This window comes from Eptatretus burgeri, chromosome 17 (genome assembly GCF_056783735.1).
Source record: "Eptatretus burgeri isolate ZD-2024b chromosome 17, Ebu_testis_v1, whole genome shotgun sequence".
NCBI lineage: Eukaryota > Metazoa > Chordata > Myxini > Myxiniformes > Myxinidae > Eptatretus > Eptatretus burgeri.
Window position 1 is genome coordinate 26,964,187 of NC_140977.1, and position 20,113 is coordinate 26,984,299.

Genomic DNA, 20,113 nt, shown 5'->3' on the forward strand with positions numbered 1-20,113 from the left:
AACCATTACCTTGATGTGTTTCGACTTATGAACACCTTACAAGTAACGTGTGTCGATGTGTGTCACCGATCACGTAACGTGAGTACAACACGTTACTCATTGGTTAGAAATAAGTTTCGGGTTGGCTAAACATTACCTCGACGTGTTTCGACTTATGAGTAACTCACAAGTAACGTGTCAACGATCGCGTGACGTGCCTACAACTAATGGCCAGCGTTATGCGGAACGTGTGAGTCATACGCTGGGATAAGTCTTAAAATTTCAAGCATGGAAAATTTGAGGACAACCGAAAAGTACAACGTTTAAAGCCAGCGTACAACGACGTATGGCAGTGTTTTTCAGCGTGCTATCAATGTTATCAAAACTTACCCATAACGTATTCGACGTGTACCAGCGTTTTAGACAAATTTTCCAAAAATCGGCATAAGCTGGCTAAAACGTCAAGGTGTGACTGGGCCTTTAGCATGGTTAATCATAATTGTTCTGTTCCTAAATGCAAATCGGACTCACAAAATTAGAGGAATACGAGCAATATCTGTATATGGGAAGTGCTGAGTTCTTATAATTTACCTGCTATCACAAAAGCGAGCAGTGGCTGGCACGTACGCGCGCACGCGCATACACACACACACACACACACACACACACACACACACACACACACACACACACACACACACGCATACCACATTTTTGCAATAGATGCAAAAATGTCATGTAATTTTTTATTGTGGTGCCAGAACTGAACAAACAATATATTTATAATAGCCCTCACAGCTCCCTGCCCCCCCTCCCCCTCCCAACATGAGTAGGAGTAAATATCACCATTTTAAAAGTTGATTTCAAATTTACTCAAAAGATGGCTTCACAAGCCCCAGCTATGCCCTGTCCATCAGTATTCATAAGGACCCAGACCAGATACGGTGTCTCCCTCCAACTCTTTAATTGTGCAAAGGCACAACCCAGCTTTTGCTCAAGTACTTTTTCAAGTATCTTTGGGTTCTTTTGGAAGCTTTGGGAGCCATATTAGGTAACAATCCTTATTTGGTCTGCATAGTAGCAGTTCACATGCCCCGATGATCACTATTTCTCGGGACTTCTGTGCAAGTGATTCTCACATTCTGGGGCAGATTACGTCATTTCAAAAGTCCCGTATTACACAAATCCATTGTGACAATTTAGGAGAAAAAGTTATTCATAAATGTTGATTATATTCAGTCAAGCAACCTGAATGAACTTTAAAATGAGAAAGAATATTGTTACAAATTTGGAAATCGATCGCACTCAACATACAGGTTCCTTTAGCTCAATTATGTCGATAAGTGCATGTTCCATAGATAGCTCACCTTCCATTGTATAATGGGCAGAAATCGATTAAATGCGCTGTAATTCAATTTAATAGTTAGGGAGCGATCACAACACAAAGGAAGCCGACCCTCCCCTTCTTCTGGGAAGAGGAAGAAGAACCCTCCCGTCCCATGATTCATGACGTAAACAACTCCCTCCCACCCGCGGTTGTGCGGGCACGAGGGGATGAGTCACGCTGGGAGCGGGGGAGGGGCCGAGAGGGATAAGAAAGAGATCCTCTGCCTGGCTCGATTCTTCTTCTTGGTTGTGCTTGGCTCTAGTTAAAAAGGCTTTTTGGTTCTGCTTGGCTCGGTTCGCTTTTTGGGCTCTGGCTTTGTTCGGAAGAGAGGTGGTTCGCTTTTTGTGCTTGGTTCATCGAAAGAGAGTTGAGCTGGTTGCTCGGATCGAGCTTGTCGGTTGTTGTTCATCGAGAGAGGAGCGCCAGTTGCGAGAGTCACGCGTGTTTTGCGCTCTACTTCGTCGTCCGGTTCGGCTGGCTCTTCTTGGTTCGTAGAGCTCTTTGTTCTCTGCTTGGTTCCAGGCTTGGTGCGGACTCATTGGCCTCATATTGGAGGTGCTTCTTCGGGGAAGCGACGCATCGACGGGAAGGATCGGCGCCTTGTCTCACCAGCACGTGTTCAGAAGCGCGAGGGGATTCACTGGAGCTCGGGAAGGATCGCGGCTCATGGCGATTGGATCCAGCTCGCTCTCGCTTGAGCCCGGGTCTGAACAGCTTGAAGACCACACGAGGTGGAGAGGTTCGAGATAGGTTCTGGGTTTCAGCACATCTGTCCCTCCGAGCTGAAGTCCTTATTAAAGGCATCAGCCACCATTTCTTGGGTGTATGTGTGTGCGTACGTGTGTCCGTGGGCCCGTCTAACAAGTAGAGAACTGTTAAGTGCTTTGTGTGCTGTAAATGATTGCATTGCATTTATTGTATTCGGTATAGTTCTGCTCTTGCGTGCTTCCCTAGTTCCCCGATTACTGTATAAATAAACCCCAATTGTTAATTTTTTCAGCTCGTCGCGTCGATTCTTTCATTGACTGAGCATGTTGCGTGTGAGGGATTAGTCAGCCATTTGGAGGGTCACAAGATAATCAGGCCGGTGGAATTCGGCGATATCACCGCTCAGCTACGCACACAGAACAGGCCGCTTAAGCGGCTCGCTTCCGTACAAGTTCCGCCGAGAGTGAAGTACCCCAGTAGCTGGATCACGCGGGTACTTAGGTAAGTTGAAGTTGGCAATTAACCCTAACCCATGTGATCTCCCCATTGGCGTATTTCAGTCCAAAATAACCAGGACCCGTCGACCCGGGCTTACCGGGCCGGCGATCTGTAAATTCCGGGCGATCGAGCCGAGACGGCCCCACTGCTTAATCGAGGGTCGTGCTCGTGGCGACGCGCCAGCGGGAAACTACAACAATATAAACATACTGTAAATAAAGAAAAGTTTGTGGTGTGTTTATTTTGCGGTAGTAGATAACAGACTAGTTCTGCAGCAAGATAAGTTCACACACAGTTCAACAATGTCACTACCGCCATGGAACAATAGGGTCGCTGTGAATAGTGCACGTCAGTGACAAATTTACATTAGACATGGCAGCTGCTAATTGTACACAATAAAAAAACAAAAGAAGAATGCATCCTTTGTGAATATTTGTGAAACTGATTATGGTGTGAACGTTATCCATTACAGTGTACAACACTTCTCCAAATGAATGAATGGCAAGACACAATCATGTTGTATACTGCACAGTAAAACATCCATGCTATCTGCGTACCATGTCATTTATTGACTCTGTTGACATGCGTGCCCGACCAATCAATCGAGAGAATAATCATGTTCGGCTGGTTGAAGAAAGCCAATCCATCGCTGAAATCTTTGCGTCCTAGCCAACCCAATCCATTGGAGACTGCAAACACTGAGCCCACAGCTTTAATAAATGCAAAGGAGGAGAAGGTAATGAAGGAGACAGTGTCCCGAAAACAATTGAAATTGTTCAATATTCCATCACGTTCACCATGAATCTTCTGTAATTTCACTTGTTCTTTTAAAGATGTCATTTCCTTTCAATGTAAATCTGTTATGTTTTTGTACTAAATTTAATGTCAAGAAAATAATTTGGCCCAAAACTCCGATGATACTTTTCGCAGCGTCATATTGGTCCGTGTAAGTAAACGACGCCATTTTGAATTTTTAAAGTTAGTTTCGAGTGCTGTGCCAAAAATATTTTGTGCCTGTTCTTTTCGACATCTTGTAACTTGCTAGTCGTTATAAACATACTGATATGACATCAAAATAATTTTCGATCTGTGCAGTTACGCAAGATACAAACATGACGGAGATACGAAACAAATATACAGTATGATGATGCTGTTGTAAATAAATTATTTTGAAACCACTTCATTGCTTGAAGTGTATGTTCAGTATATGTGTTGCAACATGGAAGTGTGTCAGGTATCACCATAAATATACTAGTACTCATAGCATATACCAATGGGAAGAGCCAGTCTTGTCTGTTGATTTGGAAAGGGAGCTGTATGACTGCCATTTAGTTTGCAGTTAGATAATTTAATGGTAGAATCGGCACCACAATCATTGTGAAAATTAAATATCCGCAAAGTTTTCTTGATTTACAGGAACTTAATATTCATTGATTGCTCCTTTGAATATTAAATGGGTGTCACTCTTGTGGAGACTTTCAAATGAATAAACAGCAAATATTAAATAACGAGCAAAAGGAAACCAGAGAGAGTACAAGACTCATGAAGCAACAGAATTTCAGAATGGAACCTTCTTGAATTTCCAAAAAGATAATGGTGCTAACTTATACACCATTTATCGTGAAGGGTAAGCCCTTGTAAATTAGCATTTTGATTGTATTTCAAATGAACAACTTCACAAGGTTCTTGAAATGGGAACTGAGAAATGGATTTTTTTATATTCAAGGTACTGTATTGTGGACGAGGGAACAATACCGTACACTCATCAATCAAATCAAAACCCTCAGAGATATTTCCAAAATTGGAATAAGAAAAACAAATCAATTGTAAGAAACAAATACAAAGTGAGTGTATTTATGTTGGTTTCAAAGAAGATGGAAATCTCATTTTGTTTCAAGTAAGAACTTACAGATGTAAAATCTCATTTGAAGATCAAGATCTCATTTTTTTTTCCAGTTTCAAGAAATAATTGAAGGCTTCACAACAAAATGGATGAACAAGCTTTTCAAAATTGTTGACATTTTAGACACGATTGACTGGATATATAAGTTGCATGATTTGAATTAAGAAGGGATTGTAGATTCAATTGATGAACATGAGCGATGGAAAATTAAATTGTCGTAATGTTTGTCTTACATATTTGAGGACTTCAGAATTTATCTCGTACTTTTGCATATGGTGTGTACTTATAAAAAGTTCGTTATTTCTTTTCACTTCACGTTGAAATGAATTCGGAAGCCTCTTCAAAGGAAGATTGCCACGAGGCTTCCTTGATCAGGGTAAGCTTTGGTCTCAGAACACATATTCATTCTCAAAACGAAGAAAATAAAAAAGATGAAATTACAGAAATCACTCTGTCTCTAACCCCCCCCCCCCTCTCTGTCTCTCTCCTACCCACCCTCTCTCTGTCCCTCTCCCACCCCCTTTTCTCTGACTCTCTCACCCCCCCTCTTCTCTGTCTCTCTCCCATCCCCCCTCTCTCTTTCTCTCTCCCACCCCACCCCCTCTCTTTCTCTCTCCCACCCCCACCCCCTCTCTGTCTCTCCCCACTCTCTCTCTCTCTCTCTTTCTCTCTCCCACCCCACCCCCCTCTCTGTCCATCTCCCACTCCCCCTCTCTCTCTGTTTCTCTCCCAACCCCCCCCACTCTGTCTCTCTCCCACCCACCCTCTCCACTCTCTGTCTCTCTTCTACCCCCACTCTGTCTCTCTCCCACCCCTCTCTCTGCCTCTCTTCTACCCCCCACTCTGTCTCTCTCCCACCCCTCTCTCTGTCTCTCTCCCACCCCATCTCCTCTCTCTCTCCCACCCCACCCCCCACTCTCTGTCTCTCTCTCACCCCACCCCCCACTCTCTGTCTCTCTCCCACCTCACCCACCCCCTGACTCTCTGTTTCTCTCCCACACACACACCCCCTCCACTCTCTCTCTCTCCTACCCCCCACTCTCTGTCTCTCTCCCACCCCACCCCCCACTCTCTGACTCTCTCCCACCCCTCACTCTCTGTCTCTCTCCCACCCCCCTTCCACTCTCTGTCTCTCTCCCACTCCCCACTCTCTGTCTCTCTCCCACCCCCACTCTGTCTCTCTCCCACCCACCCCCTCCACTCTCTGTCTCTCTGCCACCCCCTCCACTCTCTGTCTCTCTCCCACCCCCCTCCACTCTCTGTCTCTCTCTCCCACCCCCCTTCCATTCTCTGTGTCTCTCCCACCGCCCTCCGCTCTCTGTCTCTACCACCCCCACTCTCTGTCTCTCTCCCACCACCCCCCACTCTCTGTCTCTCTCCCACCCCCCACTCTCTGTCTCTCACCCACCCCCACTCTCTGTCTCTCTCCCACCCCCAACTCTCTGTCTCTCTCCCACCCCCAACTCTCTGTCTCTCTCCCACCCCCCCAGTTCCTCTCCCACCCCCTCCCTGTTTTTCTCCCACCCCCTCTCTGTCTCTCCCCCCACCCCCACCCCTCTACCTGCACAGTGTCTCAGTGATGCTGATGTTGAAATTTACTTTTTTTTTTGGCAGATCCAGTTCCAGGTTCGGTTCCTCGAAAATTAACTGGGTTCGGGTTCAGTTAAAGTCGCACATAGTTGAATATATAGTGATTGTCTGACTTTCATTGAGAATATATTTTTGCTAAGCTTTCCCAAAACCCTTCATAATGAGTGGAATTGAAGGCAAAGGAGAAAATGCCCAGACCACTCTTGTTCCCTTCTTCAAACATCAGGAAACCCCATCAACTCCTTCAACAAGAAAAGAAACCTTGCTAGCCAAGTACGAAACCAGCCAAATATCAGACAAAAAGGCAAAAAGCTCTGCCTCACTGTCTCAGTAATCTCTCCAATCATCACCCAAACCTCTCAGCATCGACCTACATTTACACACCACTATTATCGCTGAGTACAGTATGCATTTACATGTCGTAATATGTCGTTTTAACGTTTATAAACAGCTTATCGTGTTTCGTGGGGCACTCCAAAAATATTCAAAACCACAAACACGCATGATTACAGTTTATATATTTTTTGTATACATTGACGAGGCTCGTATGAGAGCTAACACACAACACACAACAAGGGGGGCATGAGACAAGAGGGGCAGGAGAGGGAAGGACAAAACAGTGGGGAACAAAGACATTAGGAGATCTGTGGAAGGCAAAGGGATGGGGCGGTGAACACGGGGTATACAAGATGGACATTACAGGGACTTTCAGGAAGGAAAGCAGGTAATTTGAAGGAGGTGGGTTTGGGGTGGATTAACGGCAGAAGAAAAGATCGACGTTTTGGATGAGGGAAGATAAGAGGTGGTGGTGAACAGCTGCTTTGAAGGCCTGGAGGGAAGAATGGGATTGAAGAGAGTGAGGGAGTTTATTCCAAAGCCGGGAAAAAAGAGGAATGAAAGAGTAAAGGTGAGAAGTGATGCATGATTTTAGTAGTTTTACCAGAAAGCGGTTGTTGGTGGACCTTGAGCACCCTGCAGAAATATGGTGGGGCATATCGCAGAAATAGTGGGGGGGGGGACCAGAGGGGAGATGGTAGAAGACATAAAGACCACCGACCTGCCTGCTGTGAGAGAATGAGAGGCCCAAAGACTCAGCGTCATCGCAGGAGATACCAATGATCCTAAATGCCTTGGTTTTCACAGAGTGAAGCTGAGAAAGATGAGAGGCAGGAGCACCAGCCCGGGGGGGAGAGCAGTTCTCCCATCAGGCTGCGGACAAAAGCTTTGTATGTGGTCAGGAGCTCAGGTCGGCCGAGGAAGGACTTTGCACGATGTAGGATTCCCAGTCGGCGACAGGCTTTGGAGGCCAGGTTGGAAATGCAGCTTTCCCAGGAAAGATTATGGCAGATAATGAGACCCAGAAGCTTGAATTAAAGGACTTCTTCCAGAGGATTCTTGAGAAACCAGATTGGTTGGGGGGGGGGTGGTACCAAACGGTCCTCTCGGAGAGACATAGTGAGAGTGTGAGATTTGTCCGGATTGAAAGACATGTTCCACGTGTTGGAGCTGCTTGTGATTTTATCCAGATCTGCATGGAGCGAAGAAGCTGCCGATTGCCGGTCTGAAGGATGACAGATGATACGACAGAGGGTGGAGTCATCAGCAAAGAGATAAAGAGGATTTTCCAGAGTCAGAGATATCATTGATGAAAACCAGGAAAAAAAAACAGGGCCCGGAACGCTGCCTTGAGGAACTCCAGCCTCGAAAGAACTCCATTTAGGGCCACACAGCTGCGACAGGAGAGGAAGTCTGCGAGCCATGAGTGGAGATGGCCTTGGATACCATAGGAAGAGAGTTTGGTGAGCAGGTCAGGGTGCCAGACCGTGTCAAAAGCACACGATATGTCTAGGGATATGGCTCTGATTTCATGTCTGGCATTGAGTACCTCCATTCTTTGTTTGGAGAGCATATGCAGCACATCCAGGGTGGAGTGGCCTGGCTTGAATCCAAATTGATGATCGGAAATCAAGTTATTGGGGAAGAGGAAGGATTTAATGTCTGAAGCGATGATGGATTCCATAACCTTGCTGATGATTTGGAGAAGGCTTATTGGTCTGTGATTGCAACGATCTGTTTTTGCACCTTTTTTGCAGGGCAGTAATGTTTGCTGATTTCTAAGCAGATGGCAGATGACCTTGAGCAAATGAGAGGGTGAATAGAATAGAGCATGGGTGAGCAAGAGCAGAGGAGCATGTTTTTAGGACACATGGGCTGATGCCCTCTGGACTGGTTGCAGAATCTGAGTTGAGGTTTGACAGAAAACTCTCCACTTTGTCAGAAGAAAAGGATACAGAGTCTAGGGACAGTTGGGTGCGACTGAGTAAGGTGAGTGCAGAAAGTGAAGTGTTTCTTTGCTTTTGAAATAGTCGCTACTGCTGTTTAACACTAAACTTAAAGGGAGGAAACCCAGGATGTGCTCAGTTATCAAGCAGCGAGATCGTGTTTGCCAAGCCAACTGTTCGTTATCAACTGTTTCAAATGGAATGCTTGCTTAAATGCTTAATCCACTTAGAAAGTGCTCTACAAGAAACTTGGTAACTGAACACATCCCCAACATTCTTGAGGCCCGAACCTAGATCTACTGTAATCTATATACCCCAGAGAGGATAATAACATGACCCTTCCTGCCACTCCCGTATGGAGTAGGTGTACTAGTTTATTAAAATAACCATTGATCTATGTTCTCCATTTACTTATTTAGTTAGTCATTAATATCAACTTATTCATACATATATTTATGTTCGGTGTGAATATATGTAGTTCTTATGATTTAAGTACAGTATTCACTTTAGTTACCAGAGGATGACAGAAAATCACTGCCGAGAAAGGCATCCTCAGTTTTTAACATTATGCCAGTGAGAAAAAATGTTTTAGATTCACACTTTTTTTACACAACACTCAACTTTGTGGAAATGCAGCCCAAGCATTAAACGAGGACTCCCAGTACTGATAAAGAACAAAGTTCATGTGCTCCCTTCGCCCAACACCAACAGGTGAAGTGAGGTGAGGTGCAATAATTTAAAATAAAATTTTATTATTAGATCCCCGTGGAGGACTCACGTTGTAGTTCTCAATTTTTTTTCTTGTGGACTTTTTTGTTTCACAGCCTACAGTTTTCATCAAAACTTCCTGAAACTTGGCATATGTATGTAAAAATACCCTGCGCAGACAGAAACCATCTCCGATTTTGAAAATTCCTCCTAGAAAAAAAGTTATGACATCAAAATATCTCCGCTAATGGAAATCACCGAAAAAATTATCTCCGAAACTAGGCAAGCCTTTTGAATTCTGTTTGCGGGAATCGAACAGAGCATTAGTAGAGATGAATTACCATACATATGATACATCACTATGATGTCATATCAATTTTTATGACGTCATTCCTATTTTTTGTTTCACAACCCAGAGTTTTCATTGGATCTTCATGAAACTTGCCGTGTATATGCAGAAAGCCCACGTGGAGGCAGTAACCATCTCCGATTTTGGAAATTCTTCCGAGAAAAAATGTTGACATCATAATATCGCCGCAAATGGAAATCGCCAATACCATTATCTCCGAAACTAGGCAAGCTGTTTGAATTTTGTTTGAGGGAATCAAGCCAGGCATTAGAACAGATAATTTATCACAAACCTGATACATCACAATGATGTCATATTCGTTTTTATGACGTCATCATTAAGAGGACGAGGATCTTAGCTCATTTGAGCTTGTTTTTAATTACAAATTCCAAATTGATACCAATAAATGTCAGTGTTTGCAAGTCATTCCAAATAATACAACATTAAGCGTAACTTACAATAAAAGAAAAGTACACAAAGGGCAGAATTGAACAAAGAAGCATCTGAGGAATAAAAGTATTGTTACGGCTGTGGAAATTCGCATACCACCATTCAGGTCCCGTAGGTGAGGTATCTCTTAAGTACATGTGTAGTTAGCCCCAAACCCGTTGTTTAGAGGGAATAAATGTGATTCATTCGGGCTGCGACGCTTTGAGATAGGCGTTTTTCTGTTCTATCTTTATTTTGAACCACCACGTCTCAACCGCCATCACACAACCACCAACCACAACGCTGCTTCACAACAACAACCACACCTGCCTCTCAACAACCACGTCATCCTCACCACTCCGCCAGCAACCATCAACATCTCCATGAACACAAAAGGGGAACAACAACTCCCGCCCCGATTTCTCTGGTAAACAAGAATGACGGTTGAAGCTCAACTCCCACCCCGATTTCTCTGGTAAACAAGAATGACGGTTGAGACTCAACTCCCACCCCGATTTCTCTAGTAAACAAGAATGACGGTTGAAGCTCAACTCCCACCCCAATTTCTCTGGTAAACAAGAATGACGGTTGAGGCTCAACTCCCACCCCGATTTCTCTGGTAAACAAGAATGACGGTTGAAGCTCAACTCCCGCCCCAATTTCTCTGGTGGAATGTCCCCCCCCCCGCGTGCCGCGAAGAGAGGGGCGGGGTGCCGGAGAAATAAAAGGGCGCACGGAGGCGCCGCTAACGAAGAGAGTGACACCAGAGGAAGTCAGGTCAGGGCGGTCGGTGAGAGTGTCAGTATCAGTCGGCGGTTCATGGTCTTCTGCCCGTCTGGGTCTTGGAGAAGCGGTCCGTAGAGCGAACCGCTCGTTGGAGCTTGCAGTCGGTGGGGAGTCCGGACGTCGCGGAGGGACGCGGACTGGAGGTGCCGCTCTGCCAGCTGTGTTGCGCGGACCTGCGTGTTCATACAAAGAGTGCCGAGAGAGCTCGCCCACCATCGCACCGAGAGGGTGCAGGTAACCTGCAACGGTCTCGTGGGACTCGTTCGGTCTGCCAAGTCCCATGCCATGAAGGCCAACGGGCCCCGTCTGTCCCCTTTTCTTTGAGGGTGGCCTTTTCTTTTGTTTTTGTATCGATCTTGTGGCGCCGTGTCTTGTAAAGTAAAACTGTATAAGTGTTGCCGTGTGTTCGCGTATTCGGTCGTAGGTCTGCATTGTTGCTTTTTGTGCATAATTGTTTTATTGATATATGTGTGCTCTTCGTGTGCCGTATAAATAAAGTGCATTATGTTGAATTGTTCCCCGTTTCGCTGCGTCCTTTCCTTCATTTGAATCTCCATCTTGCTTCACGTAACGGGTTCGTCGTGGGCTTAATACGCCCGATAATTAATCGGAACCGTCGAGGCCGACGATAACACCGCTCGGTTATCCCGATAGCACGGAACGGACCGCTTAAGCGGCCCGTGTCCGGAGTCAACCTGCGGCGAGGTGCGATCACCAGGTTTACCATCCGCATGGGGATTGAGGTAGGTCGAGTTTGGCGAACAACCCTATCCCACGCGGGTGACCGATTGGCACGATCGTGGTGAGGCTGAAAGGCCCACCTGTGACTAGCTCCCGGCATTAGTCCGAGAGGGTCACGACAGAATTGTCCGTCCGGTGGGCAACGTGCCGCGATTCGAGTCACGTGGCCGTTCGCACGCCGGCGGACGCGAATTCGCGACAGTATAACTGAATAACTAAGGAACGAGGTGAAGGGAAAGGAATATTTTCTTGCTATTTAAAAATCAAACACCCGCTCCCTCTGGGAGCACTGACAAGTTATCACCCACCCACCCCCTCCCAATTAATGCTCACAGGAGGCAATTTATGCTCATTTTAATTTGAATTTAGTCATTGAGCACAAGAAAGGAATTAGAAGGAGGAAGGTGAGCAGGACACAGAGAAGGATAATTAGGATGGAAGGATCTAGATTTGGAAAGGAAGGAAAGAGGCACAGATGTAAAAAGACAAGTACATCAGCATCTCTCTTTCAAACATTGCACAATCATTATCTGTAAATTTAAACATGGGGCAATACCCATGGGCGCTCACCTGGTAGCGGCTGGACAAGATGACTAGGGAATCACTGGTAGGCATGGATGACCCACAATATACGTAACGAGGAAGAAAGTAAATACCTATGGATTTTTTTTAATGCCATGAACAAACTTTGGTACATCACGGATGATAAAGGTTGTGGTCTTTATGTCAGAGAAGTAGTTGCAAGTATTTGTGGACGGACGGACGGACGACACGCCATCCCAGAAGCTACCAGGAACTAAGTTCCAGTTGAGCTAAAAATCAGATTGTTGTTCAAACCTTTGCTTTGTGAAGACAAATCATCCACCAAGTCAGACTCCACCTTCACTTGTACAATACAATCTGGAAAGAAAAATACAAAGAAAAATGTGAAGTAATATTTCTGAATTCCAAAGTCAAAAGATATAGTCAACATACACGTTCACTCAATTCATGAATGAGAACAAAGTAACAAATAGAGGAAAGCAAAACATTATTAAAACTATCAAAATCAGGAAAGAGGAAAAGACAAATCACATGATTAATGGACATTAAATAATTGGTTGTGGGTTGATTGGACAAGTACAAGTGCTTTCAACAGATTTGCGAAAGAGAGGTCTCCAGATTCAATAAGGATGCTCCAGCGTTGCTGTGAAATTGGCTTCTGGCTCCAGTTTGAACGAAATGCATGATAAAGTATGCACACCTCCATAAATACATTATTTGCACACTTGCTATTGTGTTCTCTATTTGGATCACACAGAAGGATATGTTGTCTGTCCCTCTGTTTTGTTCTGGCAACCATCGCTCGTCATCCTATCTTTGCCCTCCACAGTAGGTACTAATAACTAAACAGATACTTTGAAATAACTATCGTGATTCTGTACTACAGAAACATTATTTAAACCTGAGGAGCCAGAACCACACCAATATACAGGTGTGTGTGTGTGTGTGTGTGTGTGTGTGTGTGTGTGTGTGTGTGTGTGTGTGTGTGTGTGTGTGTGTGTGTGTGTGTGCGCACGTGTATATATATATATATATAATATATATATATATATATATATATATATATATATATATATATATATATATATATATATATATATATATATATATATATATATATAGATATATAGATATATATGTATATATATATAATTATATATATATATATGTATATATATACATATATATATATATATATATATATATATATGTACATATATATATATATATATATATATATATATATATATATATGTACATATATCTATTATAATACCAAGCTTGCACACTAAAAACTCAGCTCGCCATCACACGATCCCTATGAAATTTCTGTGGCACTTAGAGGACATGCCGACAATGTTTGGGAAGTCTTGGCATTCCATAGTACCACTTGCATTTTGCACAGTGTATTTTTGTCATTCCCCATGTACGATCTGTCGTCTACTACCAGCTATATTTTACTATCGCGTGCATGTGCACGGGTATCGCATATATATATCGCATATCTTCTTCTTTTGGCTGCTCCCGTTAGGGGTCGCCACAGCGGATCATCCGTTATGATCCACATAATGATTTGCCACAGGTTTTACGCTGGATGCCCTTCCTGACGCAACCCTGGTCACCTCTTACGACACAGGGATCTGGTACACCTATTCTAACCGAGGTATACACCGACCAGTACACTGGTACTCACTTCGCCAACCTCGGAAGGATGACAGGCTGAGTTAACCTCCTGGTGTATTAATTCAGTAGCCCAACGGGGCTTTAACTCAGGACCTTTTGGGTCCCAAGCCACTGCCCTAACCACTGCGCCAACACCAGGATATATTGTTGCGCATTCGCGCCCGCCGGCTGGCGATCGGCCACGTGACTCGAATCGCTGCACGTCGCCCACCGGACGGACAATTCTGTCATGACCCTCTCAGACTAACGCCGGGAGCTAGTCACGGGTGGGCCTTACGGCCTCACCACAATCGTGCCAATCGGCCACCCGCGTGGGATAGGGTTGTTCGCCAAACCCGACCTACCTAAGTACCCACGCGGATGGTAGACCGGGCGATCGCACCTCGCCGCAGGTCGACTCCGGACACGGGCCGCTTAAGCGGTCCGTTCCGTGCTATCGGGATAACCGAGCGGTGATATCGTCGGCCTCGACGGCTCCAATTAATTATCGGGTGTATTAAGCCCACTACAAACCCTTTACGTGAAGCAAGGTGGAGATTCAAACGAAGGAAAGGACGCAGCGAAACGGGGAACAATTCAACATAATGCACTTTATTTACACGACACACGAATAGCACACATATATCAATTTAAAACAAAAACAACAATGCAGAGCTAACCGAATACGGGAACACACGGCAACACTTATACAGTTTTACTTTACAAGACACGGTGCCACAAGATCCATTCAAAAAAAAACAAAAGAAAAGGCCACCCTCAAAGACAAGGGGGCAGACGGGGCCCGCCGGCCTTTATGGCGTGGGACTTGGCAGACCGAACGAGTCCCACGAGACCGTTGCAGGTTACCTGCACCCTCGCGGTGCGATGGTGGGCGAGCTCTCTCCGGCACTCCTTGTACGAACGCGCAGGTCTTCGCGACACAACTGGCAGAGCGGCACCTCCAGTCCGCGTCCCCTCCGCGACGTCCGGACTCTCCACCGACTGCAAGCTCCAATGAGCGGGTCGCTCGACGGACCGTTTCTCCAAGACCCAGATGGGCAGAAGACCACGAACCGCCGACTGATACTGACACTCTCACCGACCACCCTGACCTGACCTCCTCTGACCTGACTTCCTCTAGCAGCTCCTCCATGCGCCCTTTTATTTCCCGGCACCCCGCCCCTCCCTTTACGGTACGCGGGGGGGGGGACATTCCACCAGAGAAATCGGGGCGGGAGTTGAGTTCCAACCGTCATTCTTGTTTACCAGAGAAATCGGGGTGGGAGTTGAGTTCCAACCGTCATTCTTGTTTACCAGAGAAATCAGGGTGGGAGTTGAGTTCCAACCGTCATTCTTGTTTACCAGAGAAATCAGGGCGGGAGTTGAGTTTCCAACCGTCATTCTTGTTTACCAGAGAAATCGGGGTGGGAGTTCAGTTCCAACCGTCATTCTTGTTTACCAGAGAAACCGGGGTGAGAGTTGTTGTTGTTCCCCTTTTGTGTTCGTGGAGATATTGACGGTTGCTGGCGGAGTGGTGAGGATGGCGTGGTTGTTGAGAGGCAGGTGTGGTTGTGGTTGGTGGTTGTTGTGTGATGGCGGTTGAGACGTGGTTGGTTCAAAATAAAGATAGATCAGAAAAACGGCTATCTCAAAGCGTCGCAGCCCGAATGGATCACATAAATTCCCTCTAAACAACGGGTTTGGAGCTAACTACACATGTACTGAGAGATATCTCACCTACGGGCCCTTCATGGTGTAATGCGAATTTCCACAGCCGTAACACTACCCCTCCCCTTTTTACAGACTCGTCCCGAGTCATCAAATTCTCGTGTGCCATCATGTGTAGTTCTCCCCAAGTACGTTTTACCTTCGGATCCCTGAGTGCGACATTCATGGTATTCGTGTCCCCAAAATAAATAACCTGAGGGCTGAGTAACTAACTAAACAAACCCACTCACTCAGATGACTTAAATAAAATTGCCGGTGCTAGACAGACATGCCGGGGGCACACTCATATTTACAGTACATCTTAACCTTACAAATTTTACACTAAACCATGGCCCAGGATCAATGGACTCCGCAAAAAAGAAAGCAATTAGCAGGGAGCCAGGCTGCTCGCATGCAGTCTCTGGCTCACGCAATGCAGGTGACAGGGAACGTGGCCGGCTGCTCACACACAGTCCAAGGCCTCCCCCTTTGAAAATGAACACAGTGAACCACAACGGTGCATGGGCTGCACAAACGCAGTCTCCTGGTGCGGCTGCCTGCAAGGCAGTCCCTGCAGAACACTGAACCGGCACTGACGCAAGCAACAAAACGGTGCACGGGCTGCTCAATGGATGCCCGTGTTGTAGCTGCCAGCAGGGCAGTTCTTACAGCTTGCAAACTGTTGCTTGATGATCATGGCGCACATGGAAATGAACAGGGGGGGGCAAAGCAAGGTTGAACGGGGCTGGTGAACAGGGCAGTGGGCATGGCATGACAAAGGTGAGCAGGCAAACACAGCCTGCAGAACAAGGCCGCTGCAGGCAAACACAGCCGGCGGACAAACTGGCCGGCACAGGCCTCGCAGCAAAACAACAGCTGCCGATGAAGTTGGCCGGCACAGGCCTTGAAGCAACACAGCCAGCAGATGAAGCTGGCCAGCCTTTGCCTGTCAGTGGAGGTTGGTGGTGGGAGTGCGGTGGTGCTGGCCACTCAGAAGGCGGGCTCAGACCTACCTTCCTGTCTCCCTCCCACCTATCGCCTTTGCCTGTCACTGTACATACCCACTCCCTTAATTTGTAAAACCCAATTTAGCCCCAATTAATTAATTTTTTCTTCTTATTTTTTTTTATTTCTATACCTCCCACTATAATTCGTCCCCTAACCCCCTTTACTGTCCTTGTTCGGCTAACCTATCGTCCTCTAGCCTACTCCCAACCCCTACATTCCCTTCCCGGAGGGGAATGAGGGAGGGCTAGCGTCCTGTGTCGAGGCCCAATTCAAGCCTCAGGATGGCCTCCCCGGACTTCAGCGATCTATAACACAAAGTGGGTCCAGCGGCCCACAACGAGAGTGAGGGGATGGATGGTGTGGGGGGTACATTTCCTATCTACCCTATCCATTTTACTTTTAAACTAACCCGGGGCTTTCAACAAGCGCCTCGCACTTAATCTATTGGTTCTATCAACCCAGATTCCCATCGCCTGTGTTGGTGTCCTTACAATTTTGGGCCTCGCCCCCCAATTTTCTTTCCGTGCCATCACACGGTTTCATGGCTGGGACACGTGGCTCCCTTGGCAGGCACTACCCTCTGCCGATTCTCCTACGATGGCACCCCGGGCACTACACTGCCTCCGAGCCTACCAGCTCCCTAAACACCAGGGAGTGCCCTCTCTGGCGACTCCCCTGAAACGCTCACGTGGCAGGCTGGCTTCCCGGGCCCCTTTCCGAGGGTCACCCGTGCCCACAACACTGCCCACGCGGCTAATGGCGCCTCGGGCCCCCGCACCATGCGGGCGCACCCGTGCCCACTACGCTATCCCGGCCCCCCATGGGCCCTTGGCCAACTACGGCCGACTAGCCTGGTGCCCGGGGTACCCACTCAGCGATATTCACCTTTTGCAGCCACGCTCCCAGCCCGTCAACAGGGCTCCTGCACCCCTCCAAACGGGTATCGAGCCTACTTTCCCACCAACAACAAAACGACCTCCATTTTTAAAAATTTAACTAACCCACCTAACTCAGTCTACACTGACCCCGGGGTCTCTTGGGCGGGAGTCACTCCTCCCCCCAATCACTCATCGCACCATGCGTTCCACATTCGCTCCATTCACACAGACCCGCTGGGCTCACTCACTTACCAAGCACATGTTTCCACTCCACTCACCAACTCTTCAACACACACACCGCTGAACTCTGCAATCCTTCTAACTACCTCCCCTAACTAACTCGTGCTCCCACGTCGTCCCTTACACTACAGCACGTTCCTTTTAACACTACGTAGCTAGGCTACGTTCCCTCTACACATTCACTGTCTGTCACTGTCCCCAAATCCTTATTTGCAGGGGGGGGGGGGAACTCATCCCTCCCTACTGGGCTCGTGAACTCGTTGCAAGGCTCTGCAAGCCTTGCGCCTCTGCGGGAGCGGCTGTTCCAGCACCGACTCCTCCGGCAAGACATATCCATGAGGGCGTAAGGTCGCCCTTGTAAGGTCTCAGACGGTCCACGTGGACGATCCGGGGAAGGGCCCGTGGTCCCATTTTAATTTTTAGGACCACGTTACTGATTTGCGCCAGGACGACCCCCGGGCCCTGCCAAGGTGAGGTGAGCTTCGGGCATCTGCCCTTCCTCCGCCGGGGGTTAAAGAACCAAATCTTCGCCCCCGGTGGGTATTTGTTCACCTGGCTCCGGTGGTCGTACCTGCGCTTCATCTTTATGCCTGCCTGTTGGAGCTGGTGTCGTGCGAAGGCATGGACCTTCTCCATGCCTTCCTCCAACCGACGGGCATAGCCCTCCCCCGGGGGCCTATCAAGTCGCTCAGGCGTCGGACCACACAATAAATCGACGGGGCTTCTCAGCACCCGTCCATACATCAACAGCGCCGGACTACACGCGGTAGACCCGTGCTGGGACGCACGATAGGCCATCAGGAGGTACGGGAGATGTTCGTCCCAGTCCTCCTGGTTAGTGGCGGTGAAGAGGGCCAACTGTTGGACCAGGGTCCTGTTGAACCTCTCCACCATGCTATCTGACTGTGGTCTCAGGGGCGTTGTCCGTGTCTTTCGAATTTCCAGGAGCCTGCACACCTCTTTTAGTAATTCGCTCTCAAAATTTCATCCCTGGTCCGTGTGCAGCTCCTGCGGAATCCCATACCGGCATGTAAATCCTTCTACGAAGGCCTTGGCCACAACCCCTGCTTCCTGGCTGGGAAGGGCAAAGGCTTCCGGCCATTTGGTGAAATAGTCCATAATTACAAGGATGTACTTATTACCCTGGCGAGTGGGGGGCAGTGGTCCCAAAATGTCCATGGCCACTCGCTCAAGGGGGGCCCCAACCTGATGTAGTTGGAGTGAGGCCCTCATCCTCTGTGGCGGTCCCTTTTTCGCAGTACAGGCGTCGCATGCTCGACACCAGTTCTGTACATCGCGCCCCATGTTAACCCAATAGAACCGCCGGCGGACCCGAGATTTTGTTTTGCTCCTGCCCAAATGGCCGCCGGCGCGGGTACCGTGCACCTGTTTCAAAATTTGGGTCTTAAACCCATCAGGGACTATCACCAGCCAAGAAGTTTGTTCGGAAGGAATCTCCACCCGCTTGCGATATAAGATGTTGTCCCTCATTTCTAGGGTCTTCCACTGAGCCCCGTATGCTTTTGTTCGTGCTCCGAATGGGGCGATCTCCTCCCCAATGGGCCTCCTGTTTTCCTGGACCCATTTGTACACTGGCCCTATCACGGGGTCTTCCCGCTGGGCCGTGCTCCATGCCAATCCACCAAATTCCTCTCCCGCGGTTAGTGGCAAAGTTGGGCCTACCACCCGGGCCGCACGGACTGGGAGTTTCGGGGAGGTGTCTGCCAATTGGTCCCTCTCCTCATGTCTCGTGCAATATCTGCAGTTTTCTCCCAGACAGGGGCGTCGAGAGAGCGCATCGGCATTCCCATGAGCCTTACCGGCTCTATGGACCACACTGAAATCGTACTGCTACAACTTTTCCAACCACCTTGCAATCTGGCCTTCCGGTTCCTTGAACCGTAAGAACCATTGCAAGGAGGAATGGTCAGTTCGAACCAAAAATTTCCTGCCGTACAAGTACGGGTGGAAATGGCTCACGGCAGACAGCATAGCCAATAGCTCCTTGCGAGTTACGCAATAATTTCGTTCGGGCCTACTCATGGTCCGACTGTAATACGCAATCACTCTTTCCACGCCCCCCTGTGTCTGAGACAAGACTGCTCCCAATCCTTCCTGGCTTGCATCCGTGTCCAGGGTATACATCCCGTCATCGGTGGGGTATGCTAAAACGGGTGTGGATGTCAAACACCCCTTTAATTTTAGGAAGGCCTCCTGGCACTCCCCTGTCCAATTAAATCTCAACCCCTTCTCCGTCAACCGGTGAAGGGGCCTGGCTATCTCCGCAAAGTTTGCCACGAAGCGCCGGTAGTAGGAGCAAAGTCCCAAAAAGCCCCGTACCCGTTTGACAGTTGTAGGTACGGGCCACTCCTCTACCGCTGTAATTTTTCCGGGGTCGGTCTTCACCCCCTCGTGGCCTATCACGTGTCCGAGATAGGCCACCTCTGTCACGAACAAAGTGCATTTCTCTGGGCTCAATTTCAGCCCTGCCTGCCTGAGGCGCCCAAACACCTGGTCCAAATTGGCTATCTCCTGGGTGAATGTTTTAGCGTGTACCAGGACGTCATCCAGATACACCAGGCATGACTGCCACGGCATGCCGCCGAGTACACGCTCCATCAGTCTCTTAAAGGTGGCGGGGGCATTACACAAACTGAACGGCATCACAGTGAACTGATACAGTCCCTTCCCTATGGAAAATGCCGTTTTCTCCTT

General features: G+C 47.8%; 1 protein-coding gene across 7 annotated transcripts in view; it reads right to left on the bottom strand.

Annotated features, from left to right (window-relative positions):
- Positions 1-20,113, bottom strand: part of LOC147009604 (uncharacterized) — a 103,663-nt gene that overhangs the window by 24,854 nt on the left and 58,696 nt on the right. For 4 of the 7 annotated variants that reach the window (XM_085862435.1, XM_085862434.1, XM_085862433.1 and 1 more), the window contains one exon: positions 12,198-12,260. Coding sequence is in view for 5 of the 7 variants with exons in the window: in XM_085862434.1 (XP_085718560.1) it covers positions 12,198-12,260 (63 nt within the window). In the remaining 2 variants the exon portion in view is untranslated. Of the gene's footprint in view, positions 1-12,197; positions 12,261-14,432; positions 14,917-20,113 lie in introns of those variants that run through there. The other 3 variants (XM_085862439.1, XM_085862438.1, XM_085862432.1) reach the window with 2 other exon arrangements.